The 20394-nt window shown below is 50.1% G+C and overlaps 1 protein-coding gene across 1 annotated transcript in view; it reads left to right on the top strand.

The window, feature by feature from the left end:
- LOC142248842 (fatty-acid amide hydrolase 1-like) overlaps window positions 1-20394 on the top strand; it is a 66425-nt gene that overhangs the window by 34241 nt on the left and 11790 nt on the right. Inside the window, exons 5-11 of the mRNA XM_075320177.1 lie at window positions 8208-8414; window positions 13709-13749; window positions 14265-14389; window positions 17247-17372; window positions 17472-17569; window positions 17644-17743; window positions 19133-19176. Of these exons, the coding sequence (XP_075176292.1) occupies window positions 8208-8414; window positions 13709-13749; window positions 14265-14389; window positions 17247-17372; window positions 17472-17569; window positions 17644-17743; window positions 19133-19176 (741 nt within the window). The remainder of the gene's footprint in view (window positions 1-8207; window positions 8415-13708; window positions 13750-14264; window positions 14390-17246; window positions 17373-17471; window positions 17570-17643; window positions 17744-19132; window positions 19177-20394) is intronic.

Below are 20394 nucleotides of genomic sequence, written 5' to 3'. Positions count from 1 at the left end.
TGTGGCCAATGCCGGCACCGGGAATCTTGTTAAAGTTGAGGGTCGCATGGATTCAACTCAGTATCAGCAGATTCTTGACAATAATGTGCAAGAATCAGTGACGAAGTTGAAGTTACGCAGGGGTTGGATATTTCAGCAAGACAATGATCCAAAACACCGTTCCAAATCTACTCAGGCATTCATGCAGAGGAACAATTACAATGTTCTGGAATGGCCATCCCAGTCCCCAGACCTGAATATCATTGAACATCTGTGGGATGATTTGAAGCATGCTGTCCATGCTCGGCGACCATCAAACTTAACTGAACTGGAATTGTTTTGTAAACAGTAATGGTCAAATATACCTTCATCCAAAATCCAGGAACTCATTAAAAGCTACAGGAAGCGACTAGAGCAGTGATGGCGAACCTATGGCACGCGTGCCAGACTGGGCACTCAGAGCCCTTTTTGCTGGCACGCGTGCTGTCGCCACACTGAGCCACTTTGCACTGTCTGTGTGATTGCGCCGGCAGTTCAAAGTGGTGTTTAGCAGAGGAGACATCTATCCTCCCTCTGACACGCCTCCTCTCCTGGGCCGCAGGCCTGTTGCCTAGGAGACGGAGGAGCGTCAGTAGGCGGCGCCGGCGTCTTGTGGCCGCACGGCAATTGAACTGACTGAGGACCCAGCGGCACGCAGCGGGGGCTGGAAGGTGAATTTTTTATTTTTAAGCTGTGTGCGGCTGTGCCAAGGTGTGGGGGACAGTGCCAACACTGGGCAAACAAACAGAGCACGGGGTAAACAAACAGAGCACGGGGCAAAAGGTACCATCACACCACGAGATCGCTAGAGGGATCGCTGCTGAGTCACGGTTTCTGTGACGCAGTAGCGATCCCGTTAGCGATCTCGTTATGTGTGACATCTATCAGCGATCAGGCCCCTGCTGTGAGATCTCTAGTCGTTGCAGAATGGTCCAGGCCATTTTCTTCAAAGGCGATGTCCTGCTGGGCAGGACACATCGCTGTGTTTGACACTGTGTGACAGGGTCACAGTGACTGCTGAAATCGTTATACAGGTCGCTGCTGCGACCTGTATCGTTCCTGCATCGTTGGTAAGGTCTGACTGTGTGACATCTCACCAGCGACTTACCAGCGATCCCTATCAGGTCGCATCGTTTTCGGGATCACTGGTAAGTAGTTGTGTGTGACTGGGCCTAAACAAACAGAGCACGGGGCATACAAACAGAGCACGGGGCATACAGAGCACGGGGCATACAAACAGAGCACGGGGCAAACATGGAGGGTACGGGGCAAACAGAGCACAGAGCAAACAAACAGAGCACAGGGCAAACAAACAGAGCACGGGGCATACAAACAGAGCACGTGGCATACAAACAGAGCACGTGGCATACAAACAGAGCACGTGGCATACAAACAGAGCACGGGGCATACAAACAGAGCACGGGGCATACAAACAGAGCACGGGGCAAACATGGAGAGCATGGGGCAAACAAACAGAGCACGGGGCATACAGAGCATGGGGCAAATAAACAGAGCACGGGGCAAACAGCACGGGGCAAACAAACAGAGCACGGGGCATACAGAGCACGGGGCAAACAAACAGAGCACGGGGCAAACAGAGCACGGGGCATACGGGGCACACAAACAGCACGGGGCAAACAAACAGCACGGGGCAAACAAACAGCACGGGGCAAACAAACAGCACGGGGCATACAAACAGAGCATGGGGCAAACATTGAGAGCACGGGGCAAACAGCATGGGGCAAACATGGCTGCAAAGATGGAGAGAAACGTGCAAAGATGGAGGGAAACATGACTGCAAGGATGGGGGAAACATGACTGCAAAGATATGGGAAACATGCAAGGATGGGGGCAAACATGACTGCAAGGATGGGGGAAACATGGCTGCAAGGGTGGGGGAAACATGGCTGCAAGGGTGGGGGAAACATGGCAGCATAGATGGGGGAAACATGCAAAGATGGAGGAAACATGACTGCAAAGATGGGGGAAACATGACTGCAAGGATGGGGGAAACATGCCAGGATGGGGTACATTTAGCAGAAAGGGATACATTTACGAGGATGGGGGATACATTTACCAGTATGGGGGGAAACATGAAAGGATGGGGGGAAACATGCCAGGATGGGGGTACATGAACATGCCAGGATGAGGAAAAATGCCAGGATGGGGAACATTTAGCAGGAAGGGTGACATTTATCAGGATGGGGTACGTTTACCAGGATGGGGTCATTTAACAGCATGGGGGAACATGCCAGGATGGGATACATTTACAATGATGGGGTACATTTACCAGGATGGGGTACATTTACCAGAATGGAGGACATTTACCAGAATGGAGGAAATTTACCAGGAATGGGGTACATGCCGGGATGGGGTACATTTACCAGGATGGGGAATATGCTGGGATGGGATACATTTACCAGGATTGGGCCATGATGCGGACAAATATACCTGAATGTAGGAAATATATATATCAGGATGGGGGACATGTTTACCAGGAAGGGGGACAGAACTACACAATGATGGGGAGGGGAGAAACTCCTACGTCTTTATGGGATTTCAAGATGTTCAGACTTTGAAATGTAGATGTAGAATACAGGGTGACATCTGATTGCATTCCAGGCTAAAATCTCTGTCTAATATGCTGCAATTTTTTCCAGAAAGATCAATGCAACTGCTGTGTCTGGAAAGGGGCAGGGGCTCAGCTTCAATGTGTGGTAAGCATGAGCGTGATGCCCCCTGCTGAAGAGAAGACGGCAAAGGTAAGGTTACAATCAATTATTTACATAATAGGATTGGTTGGCACTTCGGGAAAAAAAAATGGGTTTAGGGCTACAGTTTGGGCACTCGGCCTGTAAAAGGTTCGCCATGACTGGACTAGAGGCTGTTATTTTTGCAAAAGGAGGATCTACAAAATATTAATGTCACTTTTATGTTGAGGTGCCCATACTGTTGCACGGGTCAAATTTTGTTTAAATGCGGATTGCACATTTTCTGTTAGTACAATAAACCTCATTTCAATCCAGAAATATTACTCAGTCCATCAGTTATTAGATATATGAAACTGAAATAGCTGTTGCAAAAACCCAAATTGTTATAAAGAAAAAAGGTTAACATTAATAGGGGTGCCCAAACTTTTTCATATGACTGTATCTTCGTCTGATCAGACCAGAAATTCTTATTTCGTATAGTCTGGGAGTACTTCATGTGTTGTGTTGTTTTGTTTTTTTTTTTTGCAAACTCTATGCGGGCTTTCATATGTCTTGCACTGAGAAGAGGCTTCTGTCAAACCACTCTGCCATAAAGGCCCGACTGTTGGAGGGTTGCAGTAATAGTTGACTTTGTGGAACTTTCTCCCATCTCCCTACTGCATTACTGGAGCTCAGCCACAGTGATCTTTGGGTTCTGCTTTACCTCTCTCACCAAGGCTCTTCTCCCACGATTTCTCATTTTGGCTGGACGGTCAGGTCTAGGAAGAGTTCTGGTGGTCTCACAATTCTTCAATTTAAGGATTATGGAGGCCACTGTGCTCTTAGGAACCTTGAGTACTGCAGAAATTCTTTTGTAACCCTGGCCAGATCTGTGCCTTGCTACAATTCTGTCTGAGCTCCTTGGGCAGTTCCTTTGACCTCATGGTTCTCATTTGGTCTGACATGAGCTGTGAGGTCTTATATAGACAGGTGTGCGCCTTTCCAAATCAAGTCCTGTCAGTTTTATTACACACAGCTGGACTCCATTGAATGAGTAGAACCATGTCAAGGAGGCTCACAAGGAATGGACAGCATGTGACTTAAATATGAGTGTCTGAGTAAGGATACTTTCACACTTGCGTCGTTTGGCATCCATCACAATGCGTTGTGTGACAGATGCGTTGTAAATAATGTGAAAATAAAGGCAACGGATTCCTGTGAAATAACGCGTTGCGTTAGTTTTCTTTAGCCGAGAGAGACAGCCCCCATCATCACCGCACACACCGGCACTACCGCCCCCCCTCATCACCGCACACACGCAGGCACTACCGCACTCATCATCACCGCACACATAACAGCACTACCGCACCTATCATCACCACGCACACGTAGGCACTACTGCACCCATCATCACCGCGCACACGCAGGCACTACTGCACCCATCATCACCGCACACACGCAGGCACTACCGCACCCATCATCACCGCACACACGCAGGCACTACCGCACCCATAGTCACCGCACACACCAGCACTACCTCAGTGACGTCCCCGCTGACAGTGCAACTCACTTTAGTTGCTGCGTGGAGCTCACAGCGGTGTTCTACGGCCGCTCCTCTCAGCTTCATGAAGCAGAGCTGGATCTGTCGTGAGGATTACGCCAGACCTGGGGGGTATTTGGGGATTAATAAAGTGGTGAAAGAGGGTGGTTTTTTTTGTCTTTTATTCCAAATAAAGGATTTTTTCAGGTGTATATGTTTATTTACTTTCACTTACAGGTTAATCATTGGGAGATGTCTCAGACGCCTGCCATGATTAACCTAGGATTTAGTGGCAGCTATGGGCTGCCATTAACTTCTTATTACCCAGATTGCCACCGCACCAGCACAATTCGGGATGAGCCGGGTAGGATCCCGGGACTGTCGCATCTAATGGATGCGGCAATTCCGGGCGGCTGCTGGCTGATATTTTTAGGCAGGGGGGCTCCCCATAACGTGGGGCTCCCCATCCTGAGAATACCAGCCTTCAGCCTTGTGGCTTTACCTTGGCTGGTATCAAAATTGGGGGGGGGTGACCGCACGCCGTTTTTTTTTTTAAATTATTTTATTTATTATACTGCACGATATAGACATGCCCACCAGCGGCTGTGATTGGTTGCAGTGAGACAGCTGTCACTCAACGTGGGAGCGTGTCTGACTGCAACCAATCATAGGCGCCAGTGGGCGGGGGAAGCAGGGAATACGAGATGGAATAATGAGCGGCCGGCATTTTCAAAAGAGGAAAAGCCGCCGGAGCTTTGTGACAGCGGTGCAGCGCCGCGCCCGTGATCGGTGAATATGAGGGAGAGAGAGAGACTGACCGACTGACAGAGAGAGACCAATCGATCGACAGAGAGAGAGACTATGAGTGATTTTAAACGATTGAGAACGTTCTGCTGGACATGCTGAGCATGCTCAGTAGAACCAGACGGAATCCTGCACTGGAATCCATCGCCAAATGCATGGCGACGGAATCCAGCACCATAGACATTCATTATGCCTCTTAATGGATTCCGACGGAATCCTGCGGAGTGCATTTTTTTTACAGCAACAAAAAACGCTACATTCAGCGTTCCTTCCGCCCAACGGTCACTGACGGTCACCGACAAAACAACTGATGCACCGCGGGGCGAATGCAATGCAAGACCATCCGTTGCAATCCACCCTTAATAGAAGCCTATGAGGAATAAACGGCTTCTTGCAACGGTTACCGTAATTCCTCAAGGCGGCGTATTGCAACGGATGCTGCACAACGCAAGTGTGAAAGTATCCTAAAGGGATTGAATACTTATGACCATGTGATATTTCATAGAGATATATTGTATCGTAATTTTTGCCAGAGCTGTAAATATAAGAGACCACTGCACAATTCTCAGTTTTTCTGATTTTTCTCTTTATGTTTTTGAGTAAAATGTAAATTGTTCTTTTATTCTATAAACTACTGACAACGTCGCCAAATTTCCAAGCAATAAATTTTATATTTATTTTCTGAAAAAAAGAAATGGTCAAAATAACAAAACAATGCATTGCTTTCCAACCTCAAATAGTGCAAAGAAAACAAGTTCATAATCATTTAGAAACAACAATACTAATAATGTTTTATCTCAGGAAGAGTTCAGAAATCAATATTTTGTGGAATAACCATGAATTTTAATAACCGCTTTCATGCATCTTGGCTGCTTTCCACCAGTCTTTCATACTGCTTTTGGGTGACTTTATGCCACTCCTGGTGCAAAAATGTAAGCAGTTCTTCTTTGATGGCTTGTGACTATCCATCTTTTTCTTGATTACATTCCAGAGGTTTTCAATCGGGTTCAGGTCTGGAGATTGGGCTGGCCATGACAGGGTTTTGATGTGGTGGTCCTTCATCCACACACTGATTGACCTAGCTGTGTGGCATGGCGCATTGTCCTGCTGGAAAAAACAGTCCTCAAAGTTGGGGAACATTGCCTGAGCAGAAGGAAGCAACTGTTTTTCCAGGATAACCTTGTATGCGGCTTGATTCATACATCCTTCGCAAAGTTTAATGTGCCCAAATCCAGCCTTGCTGAAGCATCCCCAGATCATCACCGACCCTCCACCATATTTCACAGTGGGTGCAAAACACTGTGGCTTGTACGGGTCTCCAGGTCTCCATCTAACCATTAGACAACCAGGTGTTGGGCAAAGCTGAAAATTAGACTCATCAGAGAAGATTACCTTAAGCGGGCTTTACACAAGACGATATATTGTGCGATATGTCGTCGGGGTCACGGTTTTCGTGACGCACATCCGGCATACCGCACAACGGGGTTTCGTGTAACACCTCCTAGTGACGCAGTATCGCTCACAAATCGTGAGTCGTGTACTCGTCGCTAGGTTTCATAAAATTGTTTAAAATGGCGGCGGTTGTTCATCGTTTCCGTGGCAGCACACGTTGCTCCGTGTGACACCACGGGAACGATGAACAGCAGCTTTACCTGCCTCCCGTGGCACCCGATGGCTTAATGGAAGGAAGGAGGTGGGCGGGATGTTTACATCCCGCTCATCTCCGCTTCTATTGGCCGGGTGCCGTGTGACGTCGCTGTGACGCCGAACGTCCCTCCCACTCCAGGAAGTGGACGTTCGTCGCCCACAGCGAGGTCGTCCGGAAGGTAAGTACGTGTGACGGGGGTTAAACGAGTTTGGGCGCCACGGGCAACTAATTGCCCGTGACGCAAAAACGACGGGGGCGGGTACGATCGATCGTGCTATCGCACAATCGGTCGTCTCGTGTAAAGCAGGCTTTACTCTAGAAATTGGGCAGATTAAACTTTGGTAAAGACGTATGAATCAAGCCGCATACAAGGTTATCCTGGAAAAACAGTTGCTTCCTTCTGCTCAGGCAATGTTGACCAACTCTGAGGTCTGGAGGACTGTTTTTTTTTCCCAGCAGGACAATATATCTTTCTCTCGCGCTCTCTCTATAGAATCTCTCTCTCTCTCTCTCTCTCTCTCTCTCTCTCTCTCTAGAAGAGAAATTTAGCTACTGAATTGATCAATGCAGAAGAGCCCCAACACTACGCCAAAGTATTTCTCTACGTTGGGGTCCCTAGCTTGTGTGTGTCCTCTCATGCAGTTAAAAAACTTACCGTGTATGGGACGCTGAGACCCAGGCTATATATGCGTATAATGTGGATTGGCAATAGGTGTGTATGGGGAGGGTTCACAAACGAAAAACTACTAACATTAAGGAATAACGTTTGGAACTCCATTCTATGTCTGAACTGGGTGCAAAAAACCTAAAAAACCCCAACGTAGAGAAATACTTTGGCGTAGTGTTGGGGCTCTTCTGCATTGATCAATTCAGTAGCTAAATTTCTCTTTATTCATATATTCATGGCAGTAATGCAGGTTCCATTTTTCACATTTCATTCTTACAAATAGCTATTGAATTTTTCATGTCAGTATTCACACAGCAGTTTCTGCTATTCCATGTATTCCCCTTCCATAGTCACTGGTGTGCATACCTTATCTCCCCATAGTGATGTTTTTTAGGTTTTTTGCACCCAGTTCAGACATAGAATGGAGTTCCAAACGTTATTCCTTAATGTTAGCTATATGATGGGACATAAGTATGGATACACACCTGATAAAAAAAAAAGTAAAGTTGAATTCAAAATGGCGGTTTTGGAGATGGCGGCCATGGGAATCACCCGGCCTCAAATGTTTTGCCCCTCCCATATACTACTCTGCCACAAACGGTAAGGTGATATCAGCAGCCACTTCCATTTTATCAGGGTGTATCCATAGTGATGGCCCACCCTGTGTGTGTGTGTGTGTGTGTGTGATGGATATATATATATATATCTTTAAGGAAGGCTTTCATTGCTGGTAAGTACATGTGTGGGGGGTGGTACTGTTTGGTATAATCCCCTCTCTATGTGCACTGATACACTGTAACAGATCCCAGGTTGTGTAAATTTCATGTTTTTCCCCCACAGCTATGACTGCAGTAACCCTCTGTATGGACAGACCCTCAATCCGCTGAACCACAGGAAGACCCCGGGAGGCTCCTCTGGGGGAGAGGGCGCACTTATCTCCGCACAAGGCTCCGTTCTGGGCTTTGGTTCGGATATTGGAGGCAGCATCCGCTTCCCATCTGCTTTTTGTGGCATTTGTGGTTTGAAACCCACTGGAAATCGACTCAGGTGGGTTCTTGAAGCGGATTGTCCTACATCTGCTGAGTGCAGTACCATCATTTATCAGCAGATGGTGATGCAATCCTAATGGCCTTGAAATTGTGTATATTGTGTATATGTCCTGCAGGACAGTGTCCGGGGACTGGCTGTCGCCCTCAGTCCTTGTGGATCACATGTTGCCTTCGGTTGGGGACCGCCTGTCACCTCCATTCTCAGTATTCTGTGGCCACCCATCGCCCTCTGTCCTCGGGACTTCGGCGACCGCCCTCTGTCCTCGGGGGGGGGGGGGGGGGGGGGTTCAGCGACCGCCCGTTGCCATGGTCAAACTGAGGTCCACAGACATATACAGCTTTAATTGCACATGGCAGATACCAGGTGGGAACAGGAGGTGCACTGCAGACACTGCTCAGAGTTTCAAAGTAGTGTGTAACTTATGAGACCGCAGTTAAACCCGCACTGTAGGGTTTCTTTATTTCCGTGCTGCAGCGAAGCTGTAAATCTAAGTCCCGGCCCCCAAGTCTTATACTCGCCTTCCACCATCTTCATCTGTCACCAGCGTCGCTCCGGTCGGTGATTCACAACTTGATACACGTCTGAGAGCCTCACCTCTGGACCGCCTCTCCCTCTGTCCTCGCTTCTGGACTCCTGTTGTGATCAGGAGACTACTGATATTCCCGTAAATATCCCATTCGGGGTAAACACCTTCCCTTATCTAGGGATCAAGGCAACCTATGATCCACTACCACATCCACAAGAACTATGATCCACTACCCCAAGAGTCCAGGAGGAAAAGACCAGGTAAACCCCAAAAATAGAGCACAAGAGTTGTTGGAAACTAACAGGCGGCAACCCCTGACTATTTATACACCACTAGACGTAGCGGTGGAGCGTGCCTACTCTACCTTGACGCCTCGTCACCGCCTAAGACACTAGCTAGCCTCAAAGAAGAAAGAAATCCTAACTTGCCTCAGAGCAGGCCCAAAAAGATATAGTTAAAGCCCCCAACATATATTGACGATGATATAAGACGTAAACAATACACAGGTGGTTAGGGATAGACTAAAGGCCGCTTTACACGCTACGACATCGCTAATGCGATGTCGTTGGGGTCACGGAATTCGTGATGCACATCTGGCCGCATTAGCGATGTAGTTGTGTGTGACACCTATGAGCGATTTTTGAATCGTTGCAAAAACGTTCAAAATCGCTCATCGGTGACATGGGGGTCCCTTCTCAAATATCGCTGCTGCAGCGTGTACGATGTAGTTTGTCGCTCCTGCGGCAGCACACATCGCTCCGTGTGACGCCGCAGGAACGAGGAACCTCTCCTTACCTGCTTCCCGCCCGCAATGCAGAAGGAAAGAGGTGGGCGGGATGTTACGTCCCGCTCATCTCCGACCCTCCGCTTTGATTGGGCGGCTGCTTAGTGACGTCGCTGTGACGCCGCACGGACTGCCCCCTTAGAAAGGAGGCGGTTCGCCGGTCACAGCGACGTCGCAGGGCAGGTAAGTAGTGTGACGGGTCCGGGCAATGTTGTGCGCCACGGGCAGCGATTTGCCCGTGTCGCACAACCGATGGGGGCGGGTACCCACACTAGCGATATCGGTACCGATATCGCAGCGTGTAAAGTGGCCTTTAAGCAAAGAGAGGCCCTGCTAACTAGACACAAAGGATAGGATAGATCACTGGGTGCTGCCAGCAAAAACCCTAATATATGCCAACTCCTGATGATCAAAATTCCCTTAGTACCACATGATCCTCCGCCCACTACAACAGGGAACTCTTGTGCAGGACACCAGGCAGAATAATATACAAGCGAGATTATCTCAAAACTAAGCCAAGTAGCAACTGTCATAGGCAGAAAAATATTCAGTGTCCACCAGAACAAAATAGTGAGCAGTCCATTGATGTGGAATACTAAGTAAAACAAGCAAAAATTCAAAAATGGTGGAAAAAAGCCTTCACTGGATTCTCACGGGACTTGTTAAAGTTCCTCAGTGGGAACACAATGGAGCATAAACGCATATATAACCGAAAAACGCAGGACCATGTTCAGAAAGAGAGTAAAAACTCCACTATGCGTTTACTCACTGTGAATAAACAGTCTTCATAGCATTTCAAAACTAATTGAAATAGAAGCAAAATAAATATTGCACATAATAGAAAAATGCATGAAAACCATTCAGTCACAGGAAAGAAGACAAAATACTTATCTCAGGCTCCAAAGGTGAGATCAGGATGACTAGAAAAAAGGCAAACATTGCGTCCATAAAACAGACACACTGCATCAGACAGCACTGACTGGAGATCTCCAAGAGAAAAAGACAAGCTGGAGCGCACTGGAGAAGTTTCCAGAGGGTCACAGGCACACGGCCGACATGACAGGAAGACCTGGTGTTCAAGACATGTTCACTGGAGAAAAACTAACACAGGAAATTATATCACCGGCATCAGCTTGAGGCAGAATCTCTTCCTTTATACACAAGGGCTGGACATGATTGGCCCACTGGGTTTAGAACCAAGCCTCACACCTGTCTCGCTGACAAGCACAGAACCTGACTCACTTCCAGCACTGGCCACTAGAGGGAGCCCAGAAACATTCTCAGGAAGAATCTTAACCCCTTCAAAACAAGCAACAGCCAAACCAACAAAAACACCATCCATAACAGACCTCCCCTCTGTCCTCGCCTGTGGACCCCCCCTCTCTCCTCGCCTCTGGACCCCCCCCTCTGTCCTCGTCTCTAGCCCTGTTCTTGCTCTCATTGACAAGCATTGAGCACTTGTGACTTCTCACTTTCGGCCAATCAGAGGTTACTATCACACGTTGGCGCAGCGGGACGGAAGTGACATCGAAAGAAGGCGACTGTATGACAGAGGTGGATTACATTTTAAAATGCCACTGAAAAAACAAAATACTGGAGTGCGGCTTCAATAAGAAACATTTCCCAGTTACAGGGCAGGGGATGGAAGCAGGAGACCAAGAGCAGACAACATACAAGTGTGACCCGCGGTCCCTGCAAGAGCAGATGAGCTACAGGTGTGACCCGTGGTCACTGCAAGAGCAGACGAGCTACAGGTGTGACCCACGGTCCCTGCAAGAGCAGATGAGCTACAGGTGTGACCCGCGGTCTCTGCATGAGCAGAGAGGAACAAAGACGCACAGCCCCCCACCAGATGCAGGGCAATGCGTCCTACTATAGGCCTGATAGCATTAGAGTTCATGGAGGCCTCCTGAGAACAATGTCTCCACTGAGGCCTCCTGAGAACCTCAGAGCATCTTAAACTGAGAGCAAGCAATCTCTAAGAAATACAATCAGATCCACGTAAATAGCGCACTGTGCTGGAAAAAATCCACTCTACATCCATTCATCCAATTCACCAGCTCCTCACAGTAACTGTGAAGGATATGTACATTGTACCATATGAATGCCACAGTGGAGGGATAATAATATAGGGGGGATACTATGGAATGGGGGCTGTATACTGTAAAGCTTTTATTTTCAGAGATACTGTTACTATGGGGGGGAAATTAGCTGAGCTCTGCAGGCGGACAGACTTAACACATGACTTTGTAAAATATATGGGTGCATTGGAAGGTCCAGCATGCAGGATAATTGTGGGGCATCAGTTAGGAGCTTGTGAACACGTCTTATTGGTCACAGACGCTGGACCTCCCTCTCCGCATGCACACCTTGCTGTGAATGTGCTGCTTCCTGTCATCTGACTCCTGTGTAGCACGCCTTGCTGTGAATGTGCTGCTTCCTGCCACCTGTTACATCATCAGGTTTCGGTCAGTGCAGCTGCTACATCTCGGCACAATACAACTGACCCAACCCTCTGCACCGCGTCACATTGCGAGAAGCAAGGTTCAAGAAACTCCACCTTATTTGATTATTTGTTTTGGTCGCAGGACCCCATTTATTGCAATGTAGCAGCGGCACTGGGTGAATGTTGCCATCACAGCCTGCTCCACCAGGAGAAGGGCCCCCAATAAACCATCCCTGACCCTCCAGCGCACAAGGCCATGAGAGTCGGTGCAGTGCCCCCCATCTTGCTCCCAGCATTCAGCTGTATTGCCGCCCCCGTGGAAATAGCCGCCAACACATGTCTGAATGACGAGAGCCCAAGGTGTGACCTGATAACAATATCCCTTTCCTCAAAGCCCAATCAGAAGGGAACACAAAGAAAAGGAGCCTGGAACTAGTGCTGGGAACAACAATATGAATAGTGAAGGCTCTCCAGTGTAATCCGCCCAGAGGGGGTCCATGGTTTGGGGCACCGCAGGGCTGCATTCCGGGGGAACCTCTCCCCGTGGGCTCTGACTACTCAGCCCGTGGCTTCCATCTTGGGAGTTGCCATCGCCGTGTCACTTGCTGTGCCGCCCGAAGCGTTCACCTAGTGTGCATGTTGTATCATTCTATTACGATGGGCCAGTCCAAAGCTGCCAAACGATACACGTCATCTTCACGAAAGGGCCGAGAGGCGATAGTCGTTGTGTAGACCCAGCCTTAAGTGGGCTTTACATGCTACGAGATCGCTACAGCGATCTCGTAGGGGTGACTGATTTTGTGACACACATCCGGCCGCTGTAGCGATCTCGTGTGTAACTCCTAGGAGCCATTTTGGATCGTTGCAAAAACATCCAAAATCGCTCCTCGTTGACATGGGGGTCCTCTCCCAATTATCGCTGCTGTCACTTGGGCGAAGTTGATCCTCGTCCCTGCGGCAGCACACATCGCTACGTGTGACGCCGCAGGAACGAGGAACCTTTCCTTACCTGCCACACGCCAGCAATGAGGAAGGAAGAAGGTGGACGGGATGTTCGTCCCGCTCATCTCCGCCCCTCTGCTTTGATTGGGCGGCTGCTTAGTGACGTCACTGTGACGCCGAGCGAACCACCCCCTTAGAAAGGAGGCGGTTCACCGGTCACAGCAATGTCGCCGAGCAGGTAAGTATCTGTGACGCTGCCGTAGCGATAATGTTCGCTATGGCAGCGATCTTCACATATCGACATAACGATAGGGGCGGGTGCTATCACGCTCGCCATCGCTAGCATCGGCTAGCGATGTCGCAGCGTGTAAAGCCACCCTTAGTCACTGCTGCCCACTGCAGATGAGAGCCTCCACTGCTGATAGAGGGACTGTTCCATGGCGGTGTTTCTGACCTCCAGGGATGGCGGTCCATGGCAGGAACAGCACTCTATAGCCCATGTATGTCGCGTAAGCGTAGTGAGATGGCGTCCGAATATTGTGTCTGGTTAGTGACCTCTCGTCTTACTGCAATAACTTTCTTTTGTATTACAGTAAAATTGGTCTTGTTTCAAGCTGCCCCGGACAGAAGTCAGGTGAGAGTCCATATCTCCAACTACCCGCCTCAACGAAAGAGTTCAGCTCCGACACAAGCTGCAGACAGCCATCTCCTGCCACCACAGTGGCGCACGTGACGAGACCAGAAGACTCCTGATGATATCACTCACTGGCGCCATGAGATGGAGTGCACTGCATGTAGATGTGTATGCAGCCAGCGCCCCCTACTGGAGGCCACAGACAGAATCTTATATTTCTGTTTACACCGAGCTCCCCCTAGTGGTTACTGCAGACAGGATCCTATCATGTGTCTCTGTATACAGGGAGCTCCCTCTGGTGGTGACTGCAGACAGAATCTTCTGTATCTCTGTATACAGGGCGCACCCCATAGAGGTGATTACAGATAGGATCTTATCATGTATCTCTGTATACAGGGAGCTCCCCCTAGTGATGGCTGCTGATAGGTACTATTACAGAGCAATCAGTCCTGGGGTCCCTGGGCCCCTTCTAGGTAAGTTGGAGAGTGATAAGTCCCATCTTGTCTTTGTCCCAGTTACGGCAATGATTGGACCGATAGCAAGAGACGTTGATAGTCTGGTGACGGCCATGAGAGCTGTGCTGTGTGATGACATGTTCCAGATGGATCCCTCCGTGCCTCCAATCCCCTTCAATGATGAGGTATAATCCCTTGTTAAATCTTTTCTTTTGTGGATTGTTTGTTGGAGGAACTACAATGCCCAGCATTCCCTTCATAGCTGATTTGCAGCATTGTTGGTGGCATCATATGTGCGCAACCTGCAGGGCTGACACATGGCGACTTGTATAGATGGAGTTTGCAGATGGCAGGTGGGTGTAATAAGCTGTGGTCCAGTAATACTAATATGCTGTGGTGCAGTCACTAAACATCTCCCCCTGGTATCACATGACTGCCCTCCACCACTTAGTAGCTTTATGTCACCTGACATAATCTGGTGCTTCTGACATGGTGCCAATTTGTGGACATGGAATGCCAATCTTCTTACCATCGGCCTTGCGGATGTGTATATACGGGCGCCATCCTGAGCGTTGTGTCCTGACATGATTGCTCTGGAGCGCGTCCTCCCCATAGTCATCTCCACCATGTGAATGACCGCAGTGCTGGGTGTCGGTGGTGCTCTGCTGGGTCTCCCATGTGAATGACCGCAGTGCTGGGTGTCTGGGGCGCTCTGCCAGGTTCCCCATGTGAATGACCGCAGTGCTGGGTGTCGGGGGCGCTCCGCTGGGTCTCCCATGTGAATGACCGCAGTGCTGGGTGTCTGGGGCGCTCTGCCAGGTTCCCCATGTGAATGACCGCAGTGCTGGGTGTCAGGGGCGCTCCACCGGGTCCCCCATGTGAATGACCGCAGTGCTGGGTGTCGGTGGTGCTCTGCTGGGTCTCCCATGTGAATGACCGCAGTGCTGGGTGTCTGGGGCGCTCTGCCAGGTTCCCCATGTGAATGACCGCAGTGCTGGGTGTCGGGGGCGCTCCGCCGGGTCCCCCATGTGAATGACCGCAGTGCTGGCTGTTGGTGGCACTCCGCTGGGTCTCCCATGTGAATGACCGCAGTGCTCGGTGTCGGTGGCGCTCCGCTGGGTCTCTCATGTGAATGACCGCAGTGCCGGGTGTCGGAGGCACTCCGCCGGGTCTCCAAGGGGCCGCTAAACCCATCCAGGGACATAGTGACAGAATGTCCTCATCTCCACCTCACATTGTCCTGGATGCTCCGCAAACGTAGGGAATGTAGCACAGGAACCAGCAGATCTGCAACATGGACCAAAAATTACCTCAGAAGAGCTGACACCCCGTGCACAGAATTCCCCGATATCCAGAGTGTAACCCCAGGTGACCGCACCCGCAGCCCCCTATACGCCTGCGTGCCGGCATGCAGTGCTGAGCAACCTCTCCAGAGATTTCTACCTTATGACGTAAAGCTGCAGGGTTTCTATAATGCCGCCATTCGTCTCCAGTCCACAACATTTAGTGACCTCCAGCCCTGTACCCCCTAAGGCATATACTCAAGATTACCCTCTAGCTACAGTAAAAGTAAGTGAACCTTGTGTCCTACCCACCCCATAAAAGATCTCACACAAATCCCATTCTTCTGGGAAGAATAAATGAGGCGCAGTGCCCACCTCCGTGAGACCCCGGTGAAGTCAAGACAAATCTGCTGAATTCCCTTCTGTCACCACGTCCTAATAATCAAAACCTTCAATAAGGCGATAAAATTATAAAAGTAAGAATCGTAAACACAGCCCCCGAGCCAAGAATTCATGTCAACTCCCCTACTCCGTCCACATGTCCTAATCCTACCCCCACTGACCCTTCTCCGTCCACATGTCCTAATCCTACCCTCTACTGACCCTTCTCCGTCTACATGTCCTAATCCTCCCACCTACTCACCCTACTCCGTCCACATGTCCTAATCCTCCCCCCTACTGACCCTTCTCTGTCCGCATGTTCTAATCCTCCCCCTGCTGACCTTTGTCCGTCCACTTGTCCTAATCCTACCCTCTACTGACCCTTATCCGTCCACATGTTCTAATCCTCCCACCTACTGACCCTTCTACATGTCCTAATCCTCCCCCTTCTGACCTTTGTCCGTCCACATGTCCTAATCCTCCCCCTTCTAACCCTTGTCTGTCCACATGTCCTAATCCTCCCCCCTACTGACCCTTCTCTGTCCGCATGTTCTAATCCTACCCCCTTCTGACCCTTCTCTGTCCGCATGTTCTAATCCTCCCCCCTACTGACCTTCGTCCGTCCACATGTCCTAATCCTACCCTCTACTGACCCTTCTCTGTCCACATGTCCTAATCTTCCCACCTACTGACCCTTCTCCGTCTACATGTCCTAATCCTCCCCCCTACTGACCCTTCTCTGTCCGCATGTTCTAATCCTCCCCCTACTGACCTTTGTCTGTCCACATGTCCTAATCCTACCCTCTACTGACCCTTCTCCGTCCACATGTTTTAATCCTCCCACCTACTGACCCTTCTCTGTCTACATGTCCTAATCCTCCCCCTTCTAACCCTTGTCCATCCACATCCTAATCCTCCCCCCTACTGCCCCTTCTCTGTCCGCATGTCCTAATCCTCCCCCTTCTAACCCTTGTCTGTCCACATGTCCTAATCCTCCCCCCTACTGACCCTTCTCTGTCCGCATGTTCTAATCCTCCCCCTTCTGACCCTTCTCTGTCCGCATGTTCTAATCCTACCCCCTTCTGACCATTGTCCGTCCACATGTCCTAATCCTTACCCTACTGACCCTTGTTCGTCCACATGATTTAATCCTCCTCCCTACTGACCCGTCTCCGTCCGCATGTCCGTATCCTCCCCCCTACTGACCCTTCTCTGTCTGCATGTTCTAATCTTCCCCCCTACTGACCCTTCTCCATCCTAATCCTTCTTCTCCCCCACAGACTTGCATACTTGCTCACTCTGTGTTTCTGTTCAGTGACAGCAGGCAGAGATAAAAAGGTGTTGGCCATTTTCTTTTTTCCTTCTGTCTTTTCCTCAGATTTTCTTCAGTGCTCGGCCTCTGTGCATTGGATACTGCGAGACAGACGGCTCTACCATGGCGACGCCATCCATGAGACGTGCAGTTCTGCAGACTAAGGTCCTCCTGGAGAAGGCTGGACACAAGGTTTGTAGTCACCAGTTTTGTGGCACCATTCTGATTTTTGTCAACAGTCTGTAATGGGCTACGCGTTCCTTTGCTGTCTGCTGCATTTTTCTTCTGCAGCTGGTGCCATTCACGCCACCATCGGTGGAATTATCGCTGTTTGGACTCTCCTTGAAGGGGCTGCTGGCTGATGGAGGCTCCACCTTCCTGGATAACTTGTACGTATTGAGCTGCAGCAATGAATGGTTGGGATGTGAGGACACAGTAACGAGCAGCGCTGATTTATTCCTAGCAAAGGAGATCGAGTGGATCCAAACTTGAGGACCCAGGTCATGACCTACAGCTTTCCATCCTGGCTGAAGAGTTTGCTGTCCATCCTGGTGAGGCCACTGGTGAGTATCAATGATCACGTCTATATCACTCCAGGTGCTCCCTGCTGGTGAGAATCGCTGATCACCTCTATACCACTCCAGGTGCTCCCCACTGGTGACAATTGCTGATCACCTCTATACCCCTCCAGGTTCTCCCCGCTGGTGACAATCACTGATCACCTCCATACCACTCCTGGTGCTCCCCGCTGGGGAGTGTCACTGATCATCTCCTATATTGCTCCTGGTGCTCCCTGCTCGTGACAATCGCTGATCACTTCTATACCACTCCAGGTGCTCCCCGCTGAAGAGAATCACTGATCACCTCTAGATTGCTCCAAGTGCTCCTCGCTGGTGAGAATCGCTGATCACCTCTATATCGCTCCTGGTGCTCCCCGCTGGTGAGATTTGCTGATCACCTCTATATCGCTCCTGGTACTTCCCACTGGTGAGAATCGCTGATCACCTCTGTATTGCTCCAGGTTCTCCCCGCTGGTGAGAATCACTGATCACCTCTATATCGCTCCTGGTGCTCCCCCTGGTGAGTGTCAGTGATCACTTCTATATCGCTCCTGGTGCTCCCCCTGGTGAGTGTGTGATCACTTCTATATCACTCCTGGTGTTCCCCCTGGTGAGTGTGTGATCACTTTCTATATCACTACCGGTGCTCCCCTCTGGTGAGTGTCACCGATCATCACCTCTATATCGCTTCTGGTGCTCCCTCCTGGTGAGTGTCACTGATCACTTCTGTACTGCTCCTGGAGCTCCCCCCCCCAGGTGAGTGTCGGTGATCACTTCTATATAGCTTCTGGTGCTCCCTCCTGGTGAGTGTCAGTGATCACTTCTATATAGCTCCTGGTGCTCCCTCCTGGTGAGTGTCAGTGATCACTTCTATATCGCTACTGGTGTCCCTCCTGGTGAGTGTCAGTGATCACTTCTATATCGCTCCTGGTGCTCCCTCCTGGTGAGTGTCAGTGATCACTTCTATATCGCTCCTGGTGCTCCCTCCTGGTGAGTGTCAGTGATCACTTCTATATCGCTCCTGGTGCTCCCTCCTGGTGAGTGTCAGTGATCACTTCTATATCGCTACTGGTGTCCCTCCTGGTGAGTGTCAGTGATCACTTCTATATCGCTCCTGGTGCTCCCTCCTGGTGAGTGTCAGTGATCACTTCTATATCGCTACTGGTGTCCCTCCTGGTGAGTGTCAGTGATCACTTCTATATCGCTCCTGGTGCTCTCTCCTGGTGAGTGTCACTGATCTCTTCTATATCACTCCTGGTGTTCCTCGGTGGTGAGTATCACTGATCACTTCTGTACCGCTCTTGGTGCTGGTTATGAGGGTGTGAACACTTGGGAGATAGATGGAGCTCTGTGTCCTTACTTTGCTCCACTGTCTTGTTTTTGTCTTCGCAGTTTCCCAGACTCTCATTGGTTCTTCAGAACTCGCGGGGAATGAGGTGAGATGGTTTCATCGTCTCTGACTTTGCTTACTGTTTACTGTCAGGTCATCATTCATGAAGACTGAGCATGGTGCTGACCTAGTCCTGCTCTCACAGGTGCATGGCTTCTGTGACTGGTCTTGGCTCATACAGGGATGCCTGTACTAATGCATAGTAGCAAGGCATCAGCTGTGTGACTGTGACTAAGTCAGGATGGGTTATCGCTAGAGATGAGGGGCTCAGGCAACATTCAAATTTGCCTATATGCTCCGAACTTCCAGGGGAATTGGCTTAGCACACAAATTAATCTTGCAAATTTGCTGTCCCTTATTGTGGTCTGGGGTTTTAAACGTAAGATGTCAATACAAAGAAAAAGCTGATAGTCGCCTCTCCGGACCCACCTCAGCATCCTCCTATCCAGTCATGGTCACATCTTCCGATCTCCAGCTCTCGCACTGAAATCCTTGTGCTGCTCACATGGAGCCCAGACCTCCAGCTGTGATAATGCTCAGGGAGAAAGGTTATGAGCTCAAGATGTGCAGCCGGACCATGCAAATGTCTGCAGATCCATCCCAGAACTGTCCCTGCTTTATCCAGACTTGCAGAGACTTCAGCGTCAGCGGTGGAATCAGAAGATGTGCTGAGCGTCTGCAGATCCGTCCCAGAGCCGTCACCACCGCTGCTGTTGTGGGACACCCCGGGGGAGATGTAATGGCAGCTGGATGTTAACCCCTCCGTGGGTAGGGATGGTTGCCCCAGGGCCTAGTGGCTCTGTGCAGGGAATGGCGATGGCAGGGGCATGCGCGCCCTGACGTACCAGGGGATGTTTGGTTACTCACAGTTGAATAAATCACATGAGTCTTTTGGTAAACCAAGGTGCTGGTGGCCGGCCGCCGCGGCCGGTTGTACTCTGGTCCCCCACCCGGGCTGGTGGTCGCCGTCTTTTCCCTCTGCACTGTTTTTGCTTGTGTTGGACTTCCCGGTATGGAACACGGGAGTCCGCTTCCGGCTTGTTGTGTACCTGAGGAGCCGTGCTCACTGACGCTGACCTGTGGGATCTATCAGGCCCTGGTGGTTGTCCTATCCCTCTTTGTGGGTGGTTGTCTGCTTTTGGGACTTTGGTTGGAACAGGACCTAAAATCCTGCCATCAATTGGTTAATTAGCTAGGCCGTTGGTTCCGGTCCTGGCTTCAGGGTCCAAGTACCCCCTCTGTGCACGGCTTCCGGGTCGGTTCT

This window comes from Anomaloglossus baeobatrachus, chromosome 8, assembly GCF_048569485.1.
Source record: "Anomaloglossus baeobatrachus isolate aAnoBae1 chromosome 8, aAnoBae1.hap1, whole genome shotgun sequence".
Classification (NCBI taxonomy): domain Eukaryota; kingdom Metazoa; phylum Chordata; class Amphibia; order Anura; family Aromobatidae; genus Anomaloglossus; species Anomaloglossus baeobatrachus.
This window is presented reverse-complemented; position numbering and strand designations above follow the sequence as displayed.